This window comes from Eumetopias jubatus, unplaced genomic scaffold (assembly GCF_037043125.1).
Source record: "Eumetopias jubatus isolate StellerSeaLion01/CBP00866 unplaced genomic scaffold, mEumJub1_p1.0 scaffold_14, whole genome shotgun sequence".
NCBI lineage: Eukaryota > Metazoa > Chordata > Mammalia > Carnivora > Otariidae > Eumetopias > Eumetopias jubatus.
This window is the reverse complement of record NW_028274820.1, coordinates 80,453,314-80,476,860: the sequence shown is the minus strand read 5'-3', so window position 1 is coordinate 80,476,860 and position 23,547 is coordinate 80,453,314. Positions and strand designations below refer to the sequence as shown.

The 23,547-nt window shown below is 36.7% G+C and overlaps 1 protein-coding gene across 15 annotated transcripts in view; it reads left to right on the top strand.

The window, feature by feature from the left end:
- CADPS2 (calcium dependent secretion activator 2) overlaps positions 1-23,547 on the top strand; it is a 506,725-nt gene that overhangs the window by 187,384 nt on the left and 295,794 nt on the right. For all 15 annotated transcript variants that reach the window (XM_028104882.2, XM_028104880.2, XM_028104885.2 and 12 more), the window contains exons 4-5: positions 15,832-15,912; positions 22,277-22,513. In XM_028104882.2, the coding sequence (XP_027960683.1) occupies positions 15,832-15,912; positions 22,277-22,513 (318 nt within the window). The remainder of the gene's footprint in view (positions 1-15,831; positions 15,913-22,276; positions 22,514-23,547) is intronic.

Genomic DNA, 23,547 nt, shown 5'->3' with positions numbered 1-23,547 from the left:
GGGCAGAAGGAGAGGGAGCAGCAGACTCCACGCTGAGTGTGGAGCCCGGTGCATGGCTGATCCCAAGACCCAGAGATCATGACCTGAGCCAAAGGCAGACGTTTAACCAACTGAACCACCCAGGCAGCCCCATGTTCACTTTTTTAAATGAACGTGTCGTGATACAAATTAGATGACTCTGATTTCATTTAAATGAATTTGGATATCTGATTAGTAATAATGAATCAATTTCCTCTCTAAAAATTAAAATTGTGAATACAATTTTAATATATTAAATCACATATTTTTTATCAGTAAGTTTTTTTTCATTTGACTATGCATTATTTTGTTTTTTTACCTATGGGCCTATATATAAGGGAACTACGTAAGAATATTCCTAAGTAAGATTTCTCCTAAAATGTTTTAATTCACTTTTTCACAAATCGGACTAGATCACAGGTATAGGCTACCATCACACATTCTTTGGATTTATTTTTAGATTCTTCATTACCCAGATCTAGCCTATAGAAAGTAGGGTGGTATTCCGACTTTTCCATTTTTTATTTTTTTAAAGATTGATTTATTAGACTGTGCACACACACACACACAGAGGGACAGGGAGAGGGAGAAGCAGATGAGGGACTCAATCCCAGGACTCTAGGATCATGACCTAAGCCGAAGGCAGATGCTTAACTGACTGAGCCACTTAGGCGCCCCATTTTTTTAATGAGAACAGACGTCTTAGAGACGAGGCATCTTTGTAGTAGTAGTGGGGTGCGGGGCAGGGGTGCGGGAGTATTTTTGCTAATGTACTTCAAGACCTGCTCTCAACTCTTAATGAAAAAGGATCATGTGGATATACTGTTCCAAGTATAAGTAACTATGTCTTTCCCATGAAAATATTCTATCAAAATTAAAATGAGATGTTTAAAAAATGTCAGCAAGGGAAAATGCAAAAATGACAAGATTTGGTTCTTTGAAGGTATTTACATGTGGTGAGGAGACAGATCTATAAAGAAAATGTAATGTTAAAAAAAAGAAAATGGTATAGTTAAACAGTATGTTACTGAGGGTATGTATACAGCATGATGTGAGGATGTGGATGACCGTATTTTAATTTAATAGATGATAGTTTGCACAGATTTCTTTAGTGTTCACCCTGGCTGCACATTAGTATGACCCAAGGAGCTTTAAAAACCACTGGACACCTGGGCCCCACCTCAGACTAAGTGAAACAATCTGTGGAAAATAGGACCCACTGTCTATTTTTAAAAAAGCCCTCTTTCTACATTATGGTGATGAAGATGCACGGTTAGGTTGGGAATCCCTGGCCTGACTGTCCATCGAAGACTTAATGCCAAGGTGACCTCAAACTGTAGGGGAGGCTGAGAAACCATCTAGTAATGTGTCCAGGAAGAAGAGGTGATCTGGCAGTGTGGAAAACCTAATTTTCGTCTGGAGCTTTAATGAAAGTTTAATGAAGATTCTAAGAAGGCACAAATTCCTGAATTTTAGAAGATGGAAAGAAATTTGATAGACAGATGGAAAATAACATTTACAAAGGCACAAGGAGAGTGAAAAGCTTGGAATCTGTTAGGAAGGTATGCCATGTGTATTGCTGGAGTAGCAGGAGATGAGGCTAAAGAGTTAGGACTTGAATATTAAGGGCCTAAATGCTAGCCAGAAGAGCTTGGAATTTATCATGAGCTAGGGAACACAGGTAGGCTGTAAGCAATGACAGGAAAGGAACAGTTTGGGATTCTGGAAAGATCCTTCTCTGGGGCCTAAAGAATGGATTTCATATCTTCCATACCCTGCCACCCTGTGGACATAACCCGGCATTATTATTTTTTTTTTTTTTCCTGCTCCTTGCCCTTGTATGGTCCTGTTTTATTTCTCAGTTGCCCGTGAAGTTCCTAGACTACTGGATTGGACCCTAGGAGTCTGTTTTCACGTTCTCTTGGATCTATGCCCTTCAGATTCTGTGCTTCAGAATCCTTCTGGGCTCCCCCCAAACTTGGGAACTTTGGCTTGAGTCAAAACACTAGAACACCTGATTGCTTGGAAAGGGACAAAGATGGAAGTCTAGGAATTCAGGCAGAAACTGGGAGTCCACTTGGGTCTATGGCATAAGACCTACCATTTACTAGAACTTTGAGTAATACCGCCTATTCCTCTCCCTTTTTATAGAAAAGGTAGTATGTTTTAATGGCTTTCTTTCCATTTGTTAATGTTTATATGATGCAGCCTTTGTTAACCATGGTCTGATGGGGCATCTGTGATTAGGGTTTTCTTTCAACATAGTGCCTACTCTAGTCAGGCACTGTTCTAGGCTCTCTATATGGCATTCCCTCTTCTCAAGGAGCAGCATTTTTGGAGGGAAAAGTGTGGGGGAGAAATCGGGAGTTCTGTTTTGTACATGCTGAAAACGAGATACTAAACATCCATGTGGAAATGGCAGGTGGTGGTCAGGTATGCAGATCTGAAATTCCAGCGAGTCATCAGGGTTGGCATATGGATTTGGGAATCATTTAGATAGAGTTAGTATTTGAAGCCAGGGGACACTATGGGATCATTTTAGGAGAGTCTGGAGCTCAAGATGAGAAGGGGCCTAGGATAGAGTACTATGGACACCAGGATTTAGAGGCTGCACAGAAGGGACAGAGCCAGTGAGGTAGGAGGAAAACCAGAGTGTGGTGTCAGGGAAGCCAAGAGAAGACTTGTCAAAGAAGGAGAGTGTTTATGCCACAAGCTGCTCAGAGGTCAGGGAAGATGACAATGAAGTGACCCTTGCATGTGTCATGGTAGAAGGCACTCTTGACTGTCCTGGAGTCAGTTAAGAGTAGAACCGGGAAGGTAAGAAAATAGAATTAACAGAAAAATCTTTAGGGGATCAACCAGTAACAACATTATATATTCAAGAAATCCCTTCTATATAGTACTTGGAATCATTTTATTAAATTTGTTGGGCATTTATGTGCCAAGCTCATGCCATCAGACTTTCTTCTTAAGTGTTTATTACTTTTCAACTTTTAGAAATGTATGGCCCAGAAAACTTAACACTCATTTCTTTTGGTAGATGGTTAGACCAACTTCTCTGTTTTTATAATCCACTTAGAAAAAAAAAATTTGAAAAGGCTGAGGAAGAGAGGTGGTCACATTCTCACAAAAGAGTACCTGGTGATATTTCATGTTTTGAGCTGATTATCAGGGTCATAATATCCTAAATCCTCTTTGCTTTAGAGTATAAAACATTTCCATTTACCCTAATCACATTAGAGCAGGGCCAACTGATCATTATCTTAGTAAGATTTTACTTGTGTAACGGGTGGCTGTGATTGATCTGGCTATTTGTTACAAACTTAGAGAAAGGCCTTTATTATTGTTCACTGTTTAAAATGATGTTATTTTCTATTTGTGAGTGTTTTCATGTTTCTCATATGAAGATCTCCAGATTAATAAGGCTTACCTTTCTGTCTGTGAATCTTCATCAGAGGTTTGTGAACTCATTTTGTACACGGTATGGTACCAAGAGCAATAGTGTTTGAAAAATATGGATAGGTTCGCTACCCTGTTTTTGAGAAATGAGATGCTACTGTGATTGTTTCACTGAGTTAGATCCACTGAAAAATACTGTAGTGATTAAAAACAACAACAAAACAAAAACTCACTCTGCTTATTTTGACTATCACTGCCTTTTACCCTTTTCACTTAGGTCAGCTCCTCTGCATTCTGTCTCACCATAGCCCAGGGCAAACTGGTGAATCTGAAACTCCTCAGACACAGTAGGTTCAAAATGCCATTTTTTTCCCCTCATCCCAAATGTGTGGCTCTCCTTCTATTTGTGTTCAGCCTTCCGACTCCTAACCATCAGTCCTTTTATGTCTTCCAGCCCAATTACCTGCATTGCTGCTTTATCCATAATACTATATCATCTCTTTCATGTCCATGGCCATTGCCATAGCTCAAGACTTTAGTACCTCCTAGATGGAGCATGGCAGTAACTTCTTAACTGCTTCCCCCTTCCAACTTTACATATATTGCCAGATTAATATTATTGGAGCACCATCTTGTTCTTATCATGACCCAATTTCGATTAGAGAAAAATGGCTCCTCTCTGTCCACAGAATGAGGTTCATACCCGTTGTTGTTCCATCTGGCCCCCACCTGCCTTACTTATGTTCTTTCCCATGTAGTAGTTCTTTACATACCCTGTGTTCTGTGTAAACTGAATCACTCCCTGTATTTTCTTGGATTTTAATTTTGACTCCTATTATTCTCTTCACTTGGTATTCCCCTTCTTCATTCTTCAAGACCCAAGAGAAATTCCCTGCTCTCGCCCCCAGTCTTTTTTCTTAAATATTGGGGGAGGAGGGGAAAAAATGAGGAATTTACAATTCCTTATCATTACCTAAAAGCCTATCCTATTCTACTTTATATTATATGTAAATTTATATATAATAAAATATATAATATATATATTTATATATAATAAATTCTTCTACTTCACTTTAATAGCTTGAGCCTGGGATATTTAATCTTTATACCATTAATTCTGCAATAATATTTAATGTGTTTCCTATTGTGTGTACTCACAGATAGTGAATGACTGAAAGAGTGGAAATTGAAAGTGTGGCATTGGGAATGTTTTGAAGCATTTAAGTTGAATCCTGCTGTCAGACTGCCCTGTCCCTTATTAACTGTGTGACCTTGACCTGGGAAAATTGCTTAAAGCAACCTGTGCTTCAGATTTTTCATCATTAAAGTGGGAGGAAGTTATGACCTGTCCCATAAGGTTGTTCTGAGGCTTAAATGCTCATGTAGGACAGTCCTTACATGTAGTAAGTGCTGTATAAATTTAGTTCTCTTTGTTTGTTTGTTTGACAGAGAGAGACACAGTGAGAGCAGGAGCACAAGCAGGGGGAGTGGGAGAGGGAGAAGCAGGCCTCCTGCCAAGCAGGGAGCCCAATGCGGGGCTCGATCCCAGAATCCTGGGATCATGACCTGAGTCGAAGGCAGATACCCAACGACTGAGCCACCCAGGCACCCCATAAATTTAGTTCTTTTTAGTCCTGATGAGGCTGGAGTTCTGATGTGCTCTGTGTTACCTAATACTAAAGTCTTTCAATTTCAGCATTACTTAATTATTAATGTGAATGTGTACTCAACTATTTTATCGAGGTGAATATAGTTAAGTGTTGCTTGAAAGTATTATGAGCTCATTACTTTTGTCCAGAAGATAAAATGCTAATATCAAATGAAATACTAAAAAAGATTTCATGATGTAAAAAAACTTGCCATCTACCATTTTAGAGAATATGCATGCGTTGTCTTCAGGCTATTGAAGTCCCATGGTTTTTATGTTTGAGGTTAAATTCTTATGTTCTTGCTTTTGAACATTTTGATCCATTATTTAATATAGTTTAGTTCAGTTCACATAGGGTAATTTTATATCTAATTAACTCATCTTTTCCCTACTTTTTACGATTCAAATGAAAGCATGGTTTGGGAAATGTACTTTTCTCCCCAGTTTTATTGAAAAATATTGACCTGTATCCCTGTATAAGTTTAAAATGTACAGCATGATGGTTTGATTTACATACATTGTGAAATGATTAGCTAGCTTCCATCTTCTCATATAGATACAATAAAGAAAAAATATTTTTTCCTTGTGATAAGAACTCTTAACAACTTTTCCATATATCCTACTGCAGTGTTAGCTACATTCCTCATGCTGTACATTACATCCCTAGTGCTTATTTATCTTATTACTGGAAGTTTAGACTTTTTGACCACCCTCCTCCATTTTCCCTCACTTTCTCCCCACCTGCCTTTGGTAACAACAAGTCTGAACTCTTTCAATGAGTTTTGTTTTTTAAATTAGGAAAAAAAAATGTTTTTTAGATTACACACCAAAGTGAGATCATACAGTATTTATCTTTCTTTGCCTTATTCTACTTAGTATAATGCCTTTAAGGTCCATACTGTCACAAATGGTAGGATTTCCTCTTTTTTATGGGTGAATAGTATTCCACAACTTCTTTATCCCATCCATCAATGGACATTTAGATTGTTTCCATGTCTTGGCTATTGTAAATAATGCTGTTATGAACATGGGAGTGCAGATATCTTTCCAAATTTGTGTTTTCATTTCCTTTGGATATATTCCCAGAAGTGGAATTGCTAGACCATATGGTGATTCCATTTTTAATTTTTTGATGATCCTCCATACTGTTTTCCATAGTGACTGCACTAATTTATAGTCCTACCAACAGTGCACACAGGTTTCCTTTTCTCCACATCCATGCCAACATTTGTTATCTGTTTTGATGATGACCATTATAACAAGAATAAGGTGATATTTTTGTGGTTTTAATTTGCATTTACCTAATGACTTGTGAAGTTAAGCATCTTTTCATGTACCTGTTGGCCTTTCATTTATCTTCTTTGGAGAAATATCCATTCAGGTCCTTTGTTCATTTTTTAAATTGTGGGGGTTTTTTGCTTTTGATTTGTATGAATTCTTTATATATTTTGTATATTAGCCTCTTAACAGATGTGTACTTTGAAAATATTTCTTCATTCCATAGGTTTTCTTTTCAGTTTGTTGATGGTTTCTTTTGCTGAGCAGAAGCTTTTTAGTGTGATATAGTTCTACTTATTTATATTTGATTTTGTTGCTTTTGCTTTAGGTATCATATCCAAAAAAGTCATTACCAAGACCCAGGTCAAGGAGCTTTTATTTCCTGTGTTTTCTTCTAGGATTTTTATGGTTTCAGGTCTTCTATTTAAGTCTTTAATTCATCTTGAGTTAAATTTTCTGAGGGGTATAGGGCATGGGTCCAGTTTCATTCTCTTACATGTGAATATCTAATTATCCCAGCAGCATTTATTAAAGAGATTGTCTTTTCTCCATTGAGCATTTTAGGCTCCCTAGTCAAATATTAGTTGACTGTACATACTTGGGTTCTCCAATTTCGGGGTTCTCAAATCTGTTCAATTTGTGTGTGTGTGTTTATGTTAGTACCATACTATTTTTGATGACTGTAGTTCTGTAGCTCTGTAGTATATCTTGAAATCGGAAAGTGTGATGGTGCCTGCTTTTGTTATTTCTCAAGACTTCTTTGGCTTTTCAGGGTCTTTTGTGTTCTGTATAAATTTCAGGTGTGTTTTTCCTTCTGTAAAAAAGAAATGCCATTGGAATTTGATAGGGTCTTCCAGTCCATGAACACAGGATACCTTTCCACTTGTGTATGTTTTCTTCAATTTCTCTTATCTATCAGTGTCTTTGAGTTTTCAGAGTAGAGATCTTTCACTTTGTTAGTAAAATTTATGCCTAAGTATTTTATTGTTTTTTATGCTATTGTTAATGGTATTTTTTCCAGAAAATTCATTGTTAGTATACAGAAATGCCACTAGTTTTTGTAGCTTATTTTTGTATCCTGTAACTACTGAATTCATTGATTAGATCTAACAGGTTTTTTGGTTGAGTCTTTAAGATTTTCTGTACATGAAACGATATTCTCTACAGATAGGGACCAATTTACTTCTTGGCAGTTCTGAAACCTTTTATTTCTTTTTCTTGCCTGGTTGCTTTAGTTAGGACTTCTAGTATTATCTTGAATAGGAGTGCTGAGGGTGGGCACCCTTGTGTTACTCCTGATCTTAGAGAAAAAGCTTTTAACCTTTCACCATTAAGTCTGATGTAAGCTGTGGGCTGGTTTATTATGCTGAGATAAGTATGTCCTTCTGTGAAATGCATTTTTAAGACTCTTAGAATTATTTTACAAGGACCATGGCGGAACTGCTATTTCTGAGTCAGGTTTTTTTTTATATATATATATATATATATATATATAATCTGGAAGATCAGAATGATATAAGGGAATTTTTTTTAAATGCTTTGTATCTAGCAGACATAATGTTACCTGAATCATACGTAACATCTTATATGCAATGTGTTTCTCTTGAGGGTATGGGAATAACGTCATCTTCTTACATTCTTTTTGTTGCATGAAATTACAAAAAGTTTGTTACCGTGTTGTTGGCTCATCTCAGTGATCAGGAAAAAGGGAGGGATGGGGTTTTTGTTTTTAAGAGAGATTGACTCACAGAAGATCAGTTTGCAGGAGATGTTAGGGTCCAAGAGCCTTGTAATTATTCTTTATATTTGCATTAAAATTGAGACCAGTTATGTGAATTCCACCATTCAAGAAGGATTTGTTTTACTCCTCTTGATAGGGTAGGATGAGCTAACAAGGGACCTACACTGCAATTTGGGGTAGAGGTCTTAAATGTCTGAAGTTCAACAATAAGAGGAAACTGTGAAAGATAGGTCATCAGATAGTACCTGCTTTATTATTAAATGATTGGTTAGGTAATGTCAGATTTGGAGATTGATTGAAACAATGAAGATAGGTTAAGAATGTCCCAGGCAGAAGAAACACAAGCAAAATGCATGACTGGGAAAATGTAACATCTTTGGTAAACACTGAACAAACTGATTTGTATAGATAGTGGAATTACCCAAGAAATTGAAAAGAGAATGGAATAAAATTTGGGAGGACCAGGATACTAAACTAAGGTGTTCGTGTTTATTCTTTTATTTACTTTTATTACTCTTTTATTACTCTTTATTCATGTTCACTTATTCATTTAATCCCTCATCTCCTTTCTTTTTCCTTACCTCCCCCCCTTCTCTGAGATTATAGCCTGATCAAGGGTAGTGGGAATGATATGTAGAAATGGGAGCCATGATGAAGAGTGGATGATGATAAACAGGTTTACTTTTAGGTGAGGGCATTGTAGGTGCGTAAAAGGAAAGGCCTTGCCTTCAGTTGGGAAGCTGGAACTCAGGACAAATGCCGGTGGTACATACTGACTTACGGCATTGTTTTGAGAAGTAACTGGAGATACTCTGATGTCTAGAACAGCCAAGGACCTGCGTGTGTGTTTGTAGTATGGGGGGTGGTGTGGCAGCATAGAAAACAGCAGAAATAACCAGTAGGGTAGAGTTAGGCTCTATTTTTGTGATAAATTTTGGTTCAAGTAATAATAGAGAATTAACACAACTTATTGATGCAGTAGATTAATTTGACACTTAAAGCTTTTGATCAGTAATTTTAGGTTCTGTTGCAAAATCCATATATATTTGGTACTGTCAAATAAACACTGGGCTACTAGAAAACTCTATGATAAAGTGTTTGTTGGAGTGTTCTTTTGGAATCAGTGTTAGGTTTGTGCCAGTTACTACTTATGATATATTATCTGTAAATGACCAGATTTATGTATAATATACAGTGGACCAGCATATGAACAGGGAAAACACGAAGTTTATATAACAAATCCTAGTGTACTTGCGTTTTTCATACTGAAGGATAAAGATGAATATTACAAAACAATATAATTTGTTTGAAAAGTATGCCATAATTGGAGTGTGAAGTCAGAGAAAAAACTAATTTCTTCAGTGGGAAAAAGGACATAATTGAGTAGGGTCGGCATGTACAAAGGTATCATTATGGAAAAATAGCTATTCCTTTTTTTAGTGATTGACAATGTTAATACAGTTATCCTGGTTCTAGAAAATATATTAATGAGGGAGGGTGATGATGCTAAACAGTGCTATGAAAAGTGCTTTTTATAAATGATCTTTTTTTAAAGATATGAACAAATTTAATGAATTCAAGTATTTGATATTTGTAGTTTTTAGAGCATTGGATAAAAGATATCACAAGTTATAAAATGGAGGTGTTGGGTGAAACTTGGTAAAGTTATTTTTATGCTGTTTAAAATTTTCATAACTGTAGTAGAGTTGGGCTTTGGGTCCTCCTGAGGCCTTCTGCAAAGGGAGATTTGCTGATCCCTGCGGTCTCTTGGAGCTTGTTTCCAGTGACACGAGGGGAATGTGGGGAGTGGGGCAAGGGAAGTCTAGGGTTGGAGATTTGCAAGTCAAGACCAGTAGGCTGCTGCATCAGGTCAGCATTTTCTCTACTCACAGTCCATTTTTTAGTATTTCCCTCTTTGCAAATCCATTGTGATGCTAATCAACCAGGAAACACATCTCTTCCATCACTGAATTCTTATAGTACCTGATCTGTAGCTTTCTTATGGCCATTGTATTCTGTTCTGTGTACTGTTTTCACTATTTTTGGTATAAAGTGTGAGCTCCTGGAAGGCCCTTACTTTTGTAGCTACTGAAGAGCCTACATCATGGTTGCTGTACAGTAGGTGTAAGAAAGGGTAAATAGTAAAATAACTGGACCATTACCAACACTTTTGAGAGCATGTGTCTTAGTGTCCCTTTACAGAGATTTAACAAATCTCTGTAAAGAGTAAGGTTGATGATGTGTAGGTCTGAGGGTGGCCGTCTTCCATGGTTTATGTTTTAAAAAGACACATAGCCTCTTCTAGAAGAAATGGATAGAGGCTTCTAGAAAGATTTCCCCAAAGCATGGTTCTTTACCTCTTTTTTAGTTAGGGAGTTTGCCACCCTTTTGAGTTATGAAATTCAAACCATTCCCCAAGGGAAAAAAAAATGCATAACTCTACAGAGTTTTGCTCACAACTTGAGTGATTCAGATTCCCAAAGGCCCAGTTTAAGAACTCCCTAGCCTAGAGAATTTTAAATGTGGAAACCACAAGCCCTATATAAAGAACAGGAGGAAAAAATATATATGTGTATTAAAGATTTGTCAAGCTAGTGAAATATTTTCATCATTGAAGTGGTCATTGATTTTTTTTAATATGGCAATTAATGATTTTGAAGTGGTTACTGAAACTGTTAATTTTCAACTGATAATTGAAAATGCTTTGTGTAAATAGATACTAGAGGCATTGCAGAGAACAAAGATACATTTGGGCGCCTATTATGGTCCTGACCATTGATTGACTCTTTAAAAAACGTGAAAAATAGGGATGCCTGGGTGTCTCAGTCGGTTAAGTATCTGCCTTCGGCTCAGGTCATGATCCCAGGGTCCTGGGATCGAGTCCGGCATTGGGCTCCCTGCTCAGCGGGGAATCTGCTTTGTTCTCTCTCTCTCTCTGTCTCTCTGACAAATAAATAAAGCCTTATCAAAAAATGTGAAAAATATTCTGTGATAGAGGATTCTGAATGTGGAAACAGTACTTCCTATGAAATGAACAGGAGGAAAATAAAAGTACATTTCCTATGCTAAATATTTGCCGGTCCAGAAAAATATCTTGATAACTGAAGTAGTAATTGATTTTGAAGTGTTAATTGAAATTGATCATTTTCAATTGATAATTGAAAATGCTCTGTACACTAGATACTAGGGGCATTGCAGAGAAAAAAAGATACATTTGGGCATGCTGTGTGCCAGGAAAGGATATCTGTGAGGTAAGTAATCTCTTGTCACAATGTGTTCAAATCAAGAATTTAAAGAAAATGTGGTTGTCCTCATAAAGTGAGGCTTGCGTCTGGGCCCTACCATGGACTCCAGAGCCCACATATCTCCATTTTCTTTATCTCATACCCCAAATCAGGCACTAGAGACAGAGGTGCTATCCAGCATTTTAAAATCTGATGTCCCACATCTGTGAACCATCTAGGCTTGATTGATTGATTGATTGATTTTGTGGAGGGGAAGATGGAGGAGGTGGTGTAAAAACCCAAGTTCTCTGGAGGGTTCAGAAAAGAAAAAGCATTACTTGCACCATAACCATATGTACAACTGCTCTGGTGAAAGATCTACTTGAAGTGGCCAGGAAGACCCTCTACCATAAAAAAAGTAGAGTCCTGGCCAGGAACTCAGAATACCTGAATTTTGGTCTGCTTAAATAATGTGATCTAGGTTTCACTCTACATGACTCTAGATTGGATTGGATGTGGGCTGTGAGGGAAAAGAAAAGGCTAAAGATGACACCTAGGTTTTGGGCTTGGGCAACTGGGTGAATAGATGAGCTGTTTATATGACATGGCATTATTCATCGAAGGAGTGATTGGTATGGGGAGCTGGAAGTCAAGATTGCATTTTGGGTTTGTTAGTCTTCATGCAAATTGAAATGGTAAATAAGCAGTTGGAAATGTAAATCAAACTTCTGAAGGGTTGGAGCTATAGATACATGCTGTTTATGACCATGTGCTTTGAGGAAAGCACCCAGGTGGTGAACATGTAGATTAAGAGGTCCGAGGGCCCCTCCAATATTTACAAATGTTAACCTCTCCAGTTTCATAGTGGAAATTAAAATCCATTTGCCTTATTAGAATTTATTTTTTGAACATTTTGAAAAGCAGTACATTATTAAATCTAACCAACGGGATTGGCTGGAGGGAGGTTGGTGTGGTTATAAAAGAGCAACATATGGTGTTAAAAGTCTGCAGTGTTTTGGGGTACCTGGGTGGCTCAGTTGGCTGGGCATCCCACTCTTGGATTAGGCTTGGGTCATGGTCTTGTGGCCCCATGTCAGGCTCCGTGCTCAGTGAGGAATCTGATTGAGGATTCTCTGCCTCTGTCCCTCCCCTCACACATGCTCACGTGTGTGTGCACATGTGCTTGCTCTCAAATCTTAAAAAATATTCTTCAGTGTTTTGACTGTAGTGGTGAATATATGAATTTAGATAAATTAGATAATAGAGTAATACAAATGGTAAACATAAAACTGAGAAACTCTGGATAAGATGGACGATTATATCAAAGTCAGGATCCTGGTTGTGATATAATAGTACAGTTTGGTAAGATGCTGCCATTGGAGGAAACTAGGCTGTGTATAATGGGTGTATCTATTTCTTATAACTGCATGTGAAACTAATTTCAATTGAGAAGTTAACTTTTAAGAAAACATAATTATATAAGCTTTCAATTAATTTTAAAACAAAAGTAATAAACACTCAAGAAAACAAGGGGCACCTGGGTGGCATAACTGGTTAAGCATACACCCTTGGTTTCAGTTTAGGTCATGACCTCAGGGTCATGAGATTGAGCCCCAAGTCTGGCTTTGTGCTCAGCAGAGTCTGCATGAGATTCTCTCTCCCTCTTCTTCTCCACCTCCTGCTTGTGAACACATGCTCTCTCTCTAAAATAATAAATAAATCTCTAACAAAACCCCCAAAACATGGGACATTAACATTCTTACATGTAAAAACAAAAAAAGTTAACCAACTGATTTACCTCCTTCAATTCTATCTAGTGTTACATTACACAAGGATATAAAAAAAAATGTCTGTCTTAGCTTTTCCTTTTTTTTTTTTTTTCCTTAACACGTTTGGGAGTATGCATTTCTAGTTTCACAAAATGATAGCAGTAGTCACCAAAGTTAGTAATCTCTGAAAATTTAATTAAATTAAGAGAAGGCTATTCAAATGTTATTTGGTACAGCGGTGCTCTGCTTTTCTCTGCCTACATTTTTCCAGAGAAATGCAGTTAAGGTATTAATATTTTTCAGAAGTAGTAGCAAATGTCTCTTACAAAGAAAATACTTGCAAAATCCAGAAGTGAGTCAAATAACTTCACTTAAAATTAAGAGCTGTTAATATAAAGATATATTTGAAGATGTTAAGTAGTGTTTTGTGAAGTTTGAAGAACTATGACCTTCTGTTTTCAGATGTTGAATACTATTTCTTAGTGGAATTAGAACTCCTTACATGCATGTAACCATTTTAATTTTTCTATGTAAAGATATTTATCAGCATTTAAGCAAAGATGAGATTGTTTACACATTTAGTGTATTTGAAGTATTGTAGTTACAGGTTCTTACACGTAATTTTTGCTTTTAGGACTTTGATTTCAGTCACCTGGAACAGATATGCCACACAGTCTTTAACAATTTTGTTAGTTTTTAATGTAAATCATTTTGACTTTGAACACAGTAAAGAGAAGCTTTGTTTCTTTGACTTTGCATCCTATTAATTAACTTGTGTTTGTTCTTGAGATGACATAGAAAATTATTTACCAGTGATTTAGTTTAAGAAAATTTTGGCTAGGGGCACCTGGGTGGCTCAGTCAGTTAAGTGTCTGCCTTCTGCGCAGGTCATTATCCCAGTGTCCTGGGATTGAGCCCTGTGTGGGGCTCCCTGCTCAGCGGGAAGCCTGCTTCTCCCTCTCTCTCTGTACCTCCCCCTGCTCATGCATGCATGCTCTCGCTCTCTCAAATAAATGAATAAAATCTTAAAAATCTTGGCTGTTTTTAAACTTGATTTCAAATGAATTTGATTTTTTTTTAAAGATTTTATTTATTTATTCATGAAAGAGAGAGAAGCAGGCTCCCAAGGAGCAGGGAGCCTGACACGGGACTCGATCCCAGGACTCTGGGATCATGACCTGAGCCGAAGGCAGACGCTTAACCATCTGAGCCACCCAGGCGCCCTGAATTTGATATTTTTTTAATCAACCTGGAAACATTTTTTTTAGGAAGGTAACCCCAGATCTGTTTTTCTAATGAATAAATATCAGAATTCCTATGTCCCTCTAATCCGTTGTTTGTGCTGGACACAAAGTGTTCTTTCCAAAATCCTGTTTAAAATCTCTCAAAGAATTCCCGTTGTTGTAGGAACCAACTCTAGATGCCCTATTGTGGCTGCGAAGAGTAGTTTATGAAGTAGCTGGCCTCTCTCTAGCCCCATCTCCCATGTACCTTCCCCCGCCCCCCAGTATCTATCATTTCTACAACTATTCATCTCACCTCCAAACTCCTGGTGCTTTTACTAAAACATCTTCCCCATGTCTTGACTCTTTATATATGTCCCGACACCACCATCCTGTCAACCTGCATTGCCCCTACTCATCTTTTTCAGGCTTTTTTTTTTTTTAAGGCTGCTTTAAAGAATGTAATCTGGTCAGTTTGAAGTTCTTCAGGAAATAGAAAAGTTAATCTGTATTCTCCTGGGTGGTTTAATGTTGTACTCAATATTAATCCAGTCTTCAGGTGCACCTTTATTATACCACAGTTGTATTGTTGTCCAGGTTTCTTTATGTTGGAAATAACAAAGGGAAAGGAATTAAAGTCAGGAGAGACATTTGTAGTCCACCCAGTGCATCCCACACTGTGCGTGGCTCGTAGGACCTCCTCAATATAGCAGTTTCTATAATGAACTAATAAAGGAAATTGATTATCAATAATTGGGGGGAAGGGAATCATAGGGAAAAGTTAAAAGAAATTATATAAGAAAGATTATTTCACTGGATAAGTGAAAGTAATTTTCCATGTAAATATCTTTAAAAATGATAGCATGCTTCTCTTGCTTTCAATCAAATTTAGCAGAAGAGAATGGAATTCTAATGTGCCAATCTGTAAGAGAGTGGAAGGGTTTCTTGGCAGCATGAGGCTGTTGATACTAGAGTGAGGAGAATATGAAGGTTTAAATGGTAGAAAGTTCTATCAGTTAATCAAATGGTACTTTTATAGTTTAGCACTAATACACAAACTTGTTATAAAAATGAAGGGAATATTTTTTGAAAGGAAAAAGAAGTAAAACATTATTCAGAATCTCACCACTCTGGAAATTTGAAAGAACAAAACAAGATATTTATCTATCTGGAACTACTTAGGGCTGACCTTCACAAAGAGGGATGGACTGAATAAGCTTAAAGACAATTTAATGTAATTTCAAGGAAACAAGGACTTCCTGGTTTTAGAGTTGTTGTGGACAGGTTGGACAAGGAATTACTATAATTAGATTTTTTATAAAATGAGCTATTACCCTGAGCAATTTAATAACTTTTGTGAACAAAACCAAAATGAAAAGTGCCCAAGAAATTTAATTGGACTGCCATTCTGTGTTGTCAATAGGTAGCTGAGAGAATTTATTAAAAACAAAAATTGAGTCGTTAAGTCTTTACTTTAATCTGTAGGTCACTGTCATTAAGTAATCACATATGTGTAATTTCTATTTTAAAGCTGGATAATGCAGATGAACAAGCAGCCCAGATCAGAAGGGAACTTGATGGTCGTTTGCAGTTGGCAGAGAAAATGACGAAGGTAAATTATTAACTTTGACATAGTGTACGACATTTCTTTTTACTCCTGTTTCTGTGAGCTGAAAAAGTTCTGTATAGATAGTATAATTTTATCATTTTCTTCTCTGTGTGCATGCCTCTTAAGCCCAAATATCTGAGTGCATATTATCTAAATGGAGCATATTATCTATTTTACATATCCTTCCTTACACATAGAACATGTTTAAACTCAATAACTTTTGCAGATTATTCTGAAAGCAATGCCTGAATTTCTCAAATGGCCATATTTAGAAGAATTTCAATACTGTGCTACATATAACCTAATTAGGGAGTAAAACATTGTCTCTGCAAAAATCACGTATTCCAAGATATCCAACATGGTGCTTGGCACATAGTGGAGTCAGCTAATATTTGAATGGATGAAAAATCTAACTGGAAGTTTCTAGTAAAAGACTCTCACAGATGGTGGTCAATATAATTTATTCATATAGTCACTGTGTTTCTCTGTAACAGGAATAAGTTTTAAACAAAACCATTAATTTCTTCTTAATGCTTAATATTTTTTAGAGTACATGGAACTTCATTATTTGCATCATTCTTTAGTAAATTGATGCATAAATTTATTAGTGGTAAAAGAAAATTCTTTCCCAATAGACTTGAAGTTATAGTGCTATTAATCTGAGGTATGATTTTTTTTCCCTTTTTTCCCTTCTAGTCAAAACTTTGAATATTTGGAGGTACACTCTTCCTTTACCTCCCTCCATCTTTCTGAAGAATCCTCCCTATTGAGGGAATTTTCATTTCTTTAAATTTTAGGTATGATGTGTAAAGTATGCAAATATTTAGTTTACAGCTCAGTGAATGTATGTGTACATGGCCCATGTTAACCACCTTCCAGATCATGATAGTGAACTTTTCCAGCCTTTGAGAAGAAGAAACATCCCATGCTGATTTTAACAATTGAAATATTTTTGTTTTTGCAAAGGAAAATGCATTTATGAATAATGTGTAAGTTTTCAGAATACTAGTACTGTGTTATCTAAAAGTATATAAAAAGTAGGGAAATTGTTGAGAAATTGGAGATAAACAGGAAAGTTGTGAAAATTAAGAGAAATTTAGGTAGCAGAGATGACAGTAAGTTGTGAGAACAAAGCCAGAGATAGATGAAGAGGAATTTCCAGATGAATGAAGACATAGAGTGCTATGAATTAGGGGCTAAAGAGTTACATTCACACAAAGAACAGTGGTTAAAAGGGCAACATGCCATGTTACTATCCTCAGGATATCTGGAGAGGCACTACATCTTGTAGAGATTCAGATGTCGAATTTATAGGATGAAAGTCAAGTAGATTAAGGCTATTGGAAGCTTTAGAGAGGACAACACTTTCCCCAAAACCCTTAGCTGAATTGGAAAACTGGCTGGAAAGACATTGCTTTTCTTGAAGACCTGAGACTGGGAGAGACTCCAGAGAGATGTTCCAGACCCTGTGAGGCAGGACTCTGGATCTGTGACCCACATTTGTAGATTGCCTAGGTGGATATAGATAATAGATATGAATACACTGAGACTGTGCATATTGTAATGAGTTGGATTTGCTTCTCTAAGGGCCTGGCTGAGGATGTGATGCTTTAGAGTAAAGTTTAGTTGAATTTCTGGAGGGTTGTGAAACAGGAGGGAGGGTCTTGGGTGTCTCAAGTTCATGCCTGGGAGGAAAATGTGGGTTTATAACCTTTGGACTTGAGAGGAAAGGGTGAGTGAGGCACATAGACTTCTCTTTGTCAGCACCCCAATGATTTCATCACAAACATTGATATGTTTAAAAAAGTGTGGAGAAGGAAGTGAAGCCAATGGAATTGGAAGGGGAGTGCTCGCTTCGGCAGCACATATACTAAAATTGGAATTGGAAGGGGAAAAAAGCCACCAAAAATAAGATGCCTTTTGGTGAGTATATTGACATAGGAGATAAAACTTGTTTAATTGCTTTCTGATTCAATTTCACCAATTGTAAGCCATCTTCATAAAATATTCATAAAGCTAATTATAAGTTACTGACCTTGTTGCATTATATTTCTACAAAAATCCTATGAACCCCTGAGGACAGAGGATACAATGAGTCTATTGTATAGACTAGGAGATTGAGATTTAGGGAAGATTACTGACTTCAAGGTTACATAACAAATAACATGGAGGCTGGCTTCAAACCCTGGTCTTTGACTTTGCTCTCTTAGGCCCCCAGCTGCCTCTTCAGTCTGATAAATCCAGAAGTGTGGTCCATTAATAATCATTGGTAATCAATAACACCTCCTATCATACTTCACAGCACAATATAACAACAAGAAAACCCCAGGGCAGAAATTTCTTTTAAAGGATAGAAGTATTGACTTTATTTTTTGTTTTAAAGATTTTATTTATTTATTTGACAGAGGGAGAAGAGCAAGAAGAGCAGGGGGAGAGGGAGAAACAGGCTCTCCGCAGAGCGGAGAGCCTGATGCAGGACTCAATCCCAGGACCCTGAGATTATGACCTGAGCCGAAGGCAGACGCTTAACCAACTGAGCCAGCCAGGCACCCTAGAAGTATTGACTTTAATACTTTAGCCAAGGCATAATTATAGGAAGTAGTAGGAAAAATGTGAACTGGGCCAGAAAAACCTGTAGGCAAATCCATGATTGCTCTTTCTTTTGATAGAGAACATTGGGCAAGTTTATTTAACTTTTTGGAGCCTGAATTTTTCTATCCATAAATTCAATGAATAAATGTTTATTGAACACCTACTAAAATAACCTGGCAATGTTGTAGGCCCGTGAGATACATCCAGACAGATATGTAGCTGTCTTGGGATAAAACCAGACAAAAATATCCCTGCCATGCCCTGGTGGAGATTGCATTTGGGAGAGCTGATAATAAGCAAGGAATGTTCCATATAACTGAATTATGGAAGGTGATCATTTCCTATTTAGAAAATAAAGACAAGGTGGAATCAGGAGTGTAGGGTGCTTAAAATTTCCAGTTAAGTGGTCAGGCTGGGCCAGTTCTTGGCAGTTCTGTCTTGTCAGTTACACGAAAAAAGAAAAAACTTGGAATCATCTCTCTGACTCCCTTCTTTTTCTCGTGCCTCATGACAAATTTATTAGGAAATCCATTTGCATTTGCCTTCAGAGTATTTCTAGAATCTGACAGCTGTCCCCATCTTCCACCTACCAGTCTGGTCCAGGTTTCATCTAGTGGAAGGTTAGAAGCGCTTTAAAAGGGACTAAATTTGAATACTGAGAATTTTTTTATGGAACAAGCATTTTCATGTATATAATGTGTTAGGGCCACTGAGTGAGTAAATTAGAACATTTAAACCATGGTTTATGAGAACAACTCAGAGTTAAACTAAAGAATAACCCTATTTCTGAGTCTGTTCTAATTTAAAAGATTAAATTTAACATGTATAGTTGCCTGAAGTACAGTTGATTTTTGTTTCCAAGTAAAGAGGCAACATAAGCAGGCTAAATAAAGTTGATAAAATACTATTAATAAACCTCAGAGCTTTAAAGCAGAGTTGTCTGTCTTTTCCCCCAGAGAGGAAAAAAAATTGGGTATAGTCTATTTCTTGAAAAGCTGGAAAATGCCGATTAGACCATCAATTTTGGTGATTCCTGCCAGTCTCCTTGAAAAATGATCGCGAATGATGTGTTTTTAACTAAAGCTAAATAAGAATTTGGCTTTTTATGTGCTAATGCTAAGTTTTCCATATAATAACACCTTAAAATTTAAAAAAAAAAAAATTGGCGCATCCAAACTTTCAAACGTGATCTTTTTTTTTTGCTTTGCTAAAGTAAAATTTTTATAAAGGCAAAATTATGACTCCTACAAATATAAACACACAATAAAGATCTCATTCAGTGCATAATGAGTGAGCAAACTAGTTACATGTTAAAACTAATCCAAAGAGCATATCAAAACTGGGTGTTTTTAGGCAAGGTTAAAACAAGATTCCCGGATTAGATCTAAAAGTGGTCAATTTCCAGTGAGGTTTTAAACTATAACCATTGGATTATCTTACTGAGCAGACACACATTATTTGCATCTTTTCCAGACAAAATTCTGTAAGTTAACATGTAACTTCACCGTTGGGACTTTGAATCAATAAACAGTAAGTTGAACGAAGTATATTTGCTCAGATGACCCTTGGATGGCCTTTGCCCCCATAGGACATTGAAAGGACCTGCCCCCTCATCTTTTTGCCTCATTTCTGAGTTTTGGATACTTTTCATAACAGCTTTTAAAGTCAGTGCAGGGGTGCCTGGATGGCTCAGTCGTTAGGCATCTGCCTTCGCCTCAGGTCTTGATCCCAGGGTCCTGGGATCGAGCCCCGCATCAGGCTCCCTGCTCTGAGGGGAAGCCTGTTTCTCCCTTTCCCACTCCCCCTGCTTGTGTTCCCTCTCTCTCTCGCTCGCTCTCTGTCAAATAAATAAATAAAATCTTAAAAAAAAGTCAGTGCATACACCGGGTGTTATATACAACTAAATGAATCATTGAACATTGTATCAAAAACTAAAGATGTACTATACGTTGGTTAATTGAATTTAAATAAAAAAATAAAGGCAGTGCATAAATATAAAAATCTTTTTATGGCTTATTTTGCTTGTGTTTTTTTCTTTTACATGCATTGAGAAACCATTCCAAAACATTACTTTTTTTTCTCCAAAGGAAAACAAGGTATTCTGTAACTGAAGAGTTATGTTTTTCCTGAGGTTGCAAACTTTTTTGGAATGTTGCTTCACACTCTAGAGGAATGTTAAAAGGATCCCTAAGAGTCTTCCTTAAGAAAGTTCATTATGAGGGGCGCCTGGGTGGCTCAGTTGGTTAAGCGACTGCTTTCGGCTCAGGTCATGATCCTGGAGTCCCGGGATCAAGTCCCACATCGGGCTCCCTGCTCAGCGGGAAGCCTGCTTCTCCCTCTGACCCTCTTCCCTCTCGTGCTCTCTCTCATTCTCTCTCTCTCAAATAAATAAAATCTTAAAAAAAAAAAGTTTTAAAAAAAGAAAGTTAATTATGAATGTGGATACTTAATTACTATATGATAATATGCAATTTTAGTATTGATTATATGTAAATTATGTTAAAAGAAATATGTGACAGTTGTATTTGGGGAAAAGAGAAACAGGTGGCCTGAGACTCTGGGACTGATTTGTGAAGTGGCACCAGATGTTGCTTTCCATCCCATGAAAACACTGGTGCAGGTGAGTCACAGGTTAGGTACAGGATGATGAGAGCATTCTGGATGGGTTCCAGTCATCCCAGAGATGGGGATTTCTTAGGTTATACTTGGAATGATGCCAAGGGAAACTCTGAGAAAGGCACTGATTTTTCTGGAGCATTAAGCAGTCATTTGCAAGGTGGTTGCTTTAGGCTTTCATTCCCAGCCAGTTTTGTATGGTAGTCAACCCACTACGTCATACTTCATATCATAAAGCTATAAACTCTCTTTAAGGGAAGAGCTAATGCCAGGTTTTTAAAGATTATGAAAGAGCCAATAGTGTGAGAAGGCCTCCTTTTGCTGTTGGTAGGAATATAAATGGGTATAATCATCTTTAAGGGCAGTTTGGCATATCTGTCAGTATCTGTCTAAATACCAGTATTGGGAATGTCCTTTTCATAGAGTTGAAAGAAACCAAAATCTGATTACAGTAATCTAAGGATCAAATGGCAACGCTCATGTAATTCAGGAAGAAAATGAATCTTCTAAATTGATATTGTTATTCTTTTTTATGTACAGCTTTATTCATAAGTTGGCCTTTTGCTTTAAATTTAAGATTTTCTAAACCTTTACTAAAAAAACTGAATTTATGGTCATAAGGGATCTGGTCACATTTGTGTGATGTGAAAATTCTAGAAATATCATATTGCTATTATGTATTTTTTAATTTGAATGCTTATAAAAAGGATATCCTCTTACTATACATTTTGGTAAGAAAAATGTTTAAGATGTCTGTTTCCTAACAGGCAAAGCAGCATATACTGAATGTTTTTCTGACCAACCAGTTTACCCTAAGCAATTCAAAGTTAACAGTGACTAAGATTTATCTAGATACTAAATTTTCTTGCATGTAGGTTTTGAGTTTTTCCTTAGGCAAGTCTTATCAAAAATAGTTAATGTGAAAATGTTATTCATTTTGTACCATAATGATTCTGAATAAGGGATGTAAGGTACTCTTAGACATAATCAAAATTGCCAAAGCCTGATGATTTTAAAACCTGGGAGAGTAAAGTATTAGGTAGGTGCATATATATTGAGTGTCACAATTTCTAAGACAGAGATATACATCATATAATCTTCTATGATAAAATTGAAATATGACTTTTGTAACATTGTTTTTTTAAAAATTATTTTCAAGGAAAGAAACTTCCCCAAATTTATAGCAAAAGAAATGGAGAATATGTATATAGAAGAGTTGCGGTCTTCAGTGAATTTGCTAATGGCCAATTTGGAAAGTCTTCCAGTTTCGAAAGGTGGTCCAGAATTTAAATTACAAAAATTAAAACGTTCACAGAATTCTGCCTTTTTGGACATAGGCGATGAGAATGAGATTCAGCTGTCAAAGTCCGATGTGGTGCTGTCATTCACCTTAGAGGTAGGTGACTTTATCCCATGCTCGCCTCTGACAGCATAGATGAAACTGCAAAATAATTTCTGCTGACCTTCGTGGTAACTTTTTGAATTGAAAGCAGTGTGATATATTTTGAAGAAGTTACATTATTCCTCATTTGCTAGGCAATCAGGTTGTGAATGCAAATTAATACAAATTGTGTTTTAAATGTAATAGCAGTTTTAGGACTAAATAATAAGTTTTGAAAAAATTCGTCTTTGTGCCAACTAGCCTGGTGTAAGTTTATTGATAAAGTAAGCACTAAAGCAACTTGAGTGGAAATAGGATTTAAACACATAATTGAATTCTCTGTAATTTGGGAATTACTTTCAAGCTTTTGGTTAGCTTTGTTTTTAACCTACCTCACCTATGGTATTTTTGTAGAATCAAATCACACCAGCCAGCTTTGAAACACAGTATTGGGTGCATATAGATGATAAGTAGAGAATTCTTCCTTTCCAGGATGTCCAGTTTCATTATACAGTACATAGTATAAAGGATAGGAACAAATGTCATGCATTTAAAATTGTGTTCCCTGAGACTTCAGAGTTTTATGCTTTTTATACAATTCACTGGAAACCAGATACTGATGCAGACTCTTACCACAGCCACCTGTTGATTTTTTTATTACATTTTTTCATTGCTGATCTGTGTATTTGGGCTAATCCATGTATATGTTTATGCGTTTATACATGACACAAATATATATACTTGCTATATCAAGCTTAAATTTATAGCGCTCTCAAAAATTAAAGCTTGTTATTCCTTCCTTGCATTGTTAAATTATCTTTGCTCGTGCCCACTACTGCTATTGAAGTTTCTGGATTGATGGAGTCTTAGGAGGTACCATTTTAAATTTCTTGATACTACTTTTGGCTTGCTTAGTTTGTGGTAGATAAAGCCAAAGCCAATGTGTGCTTTTGTTCTTTATTCCACTTAATCAACTCTAAGATAAATTCAGGCTTGAGGATAAGCCAACTGCCTCTCTTTCTTAACTTCCATGCTAATGATTGCTTTGT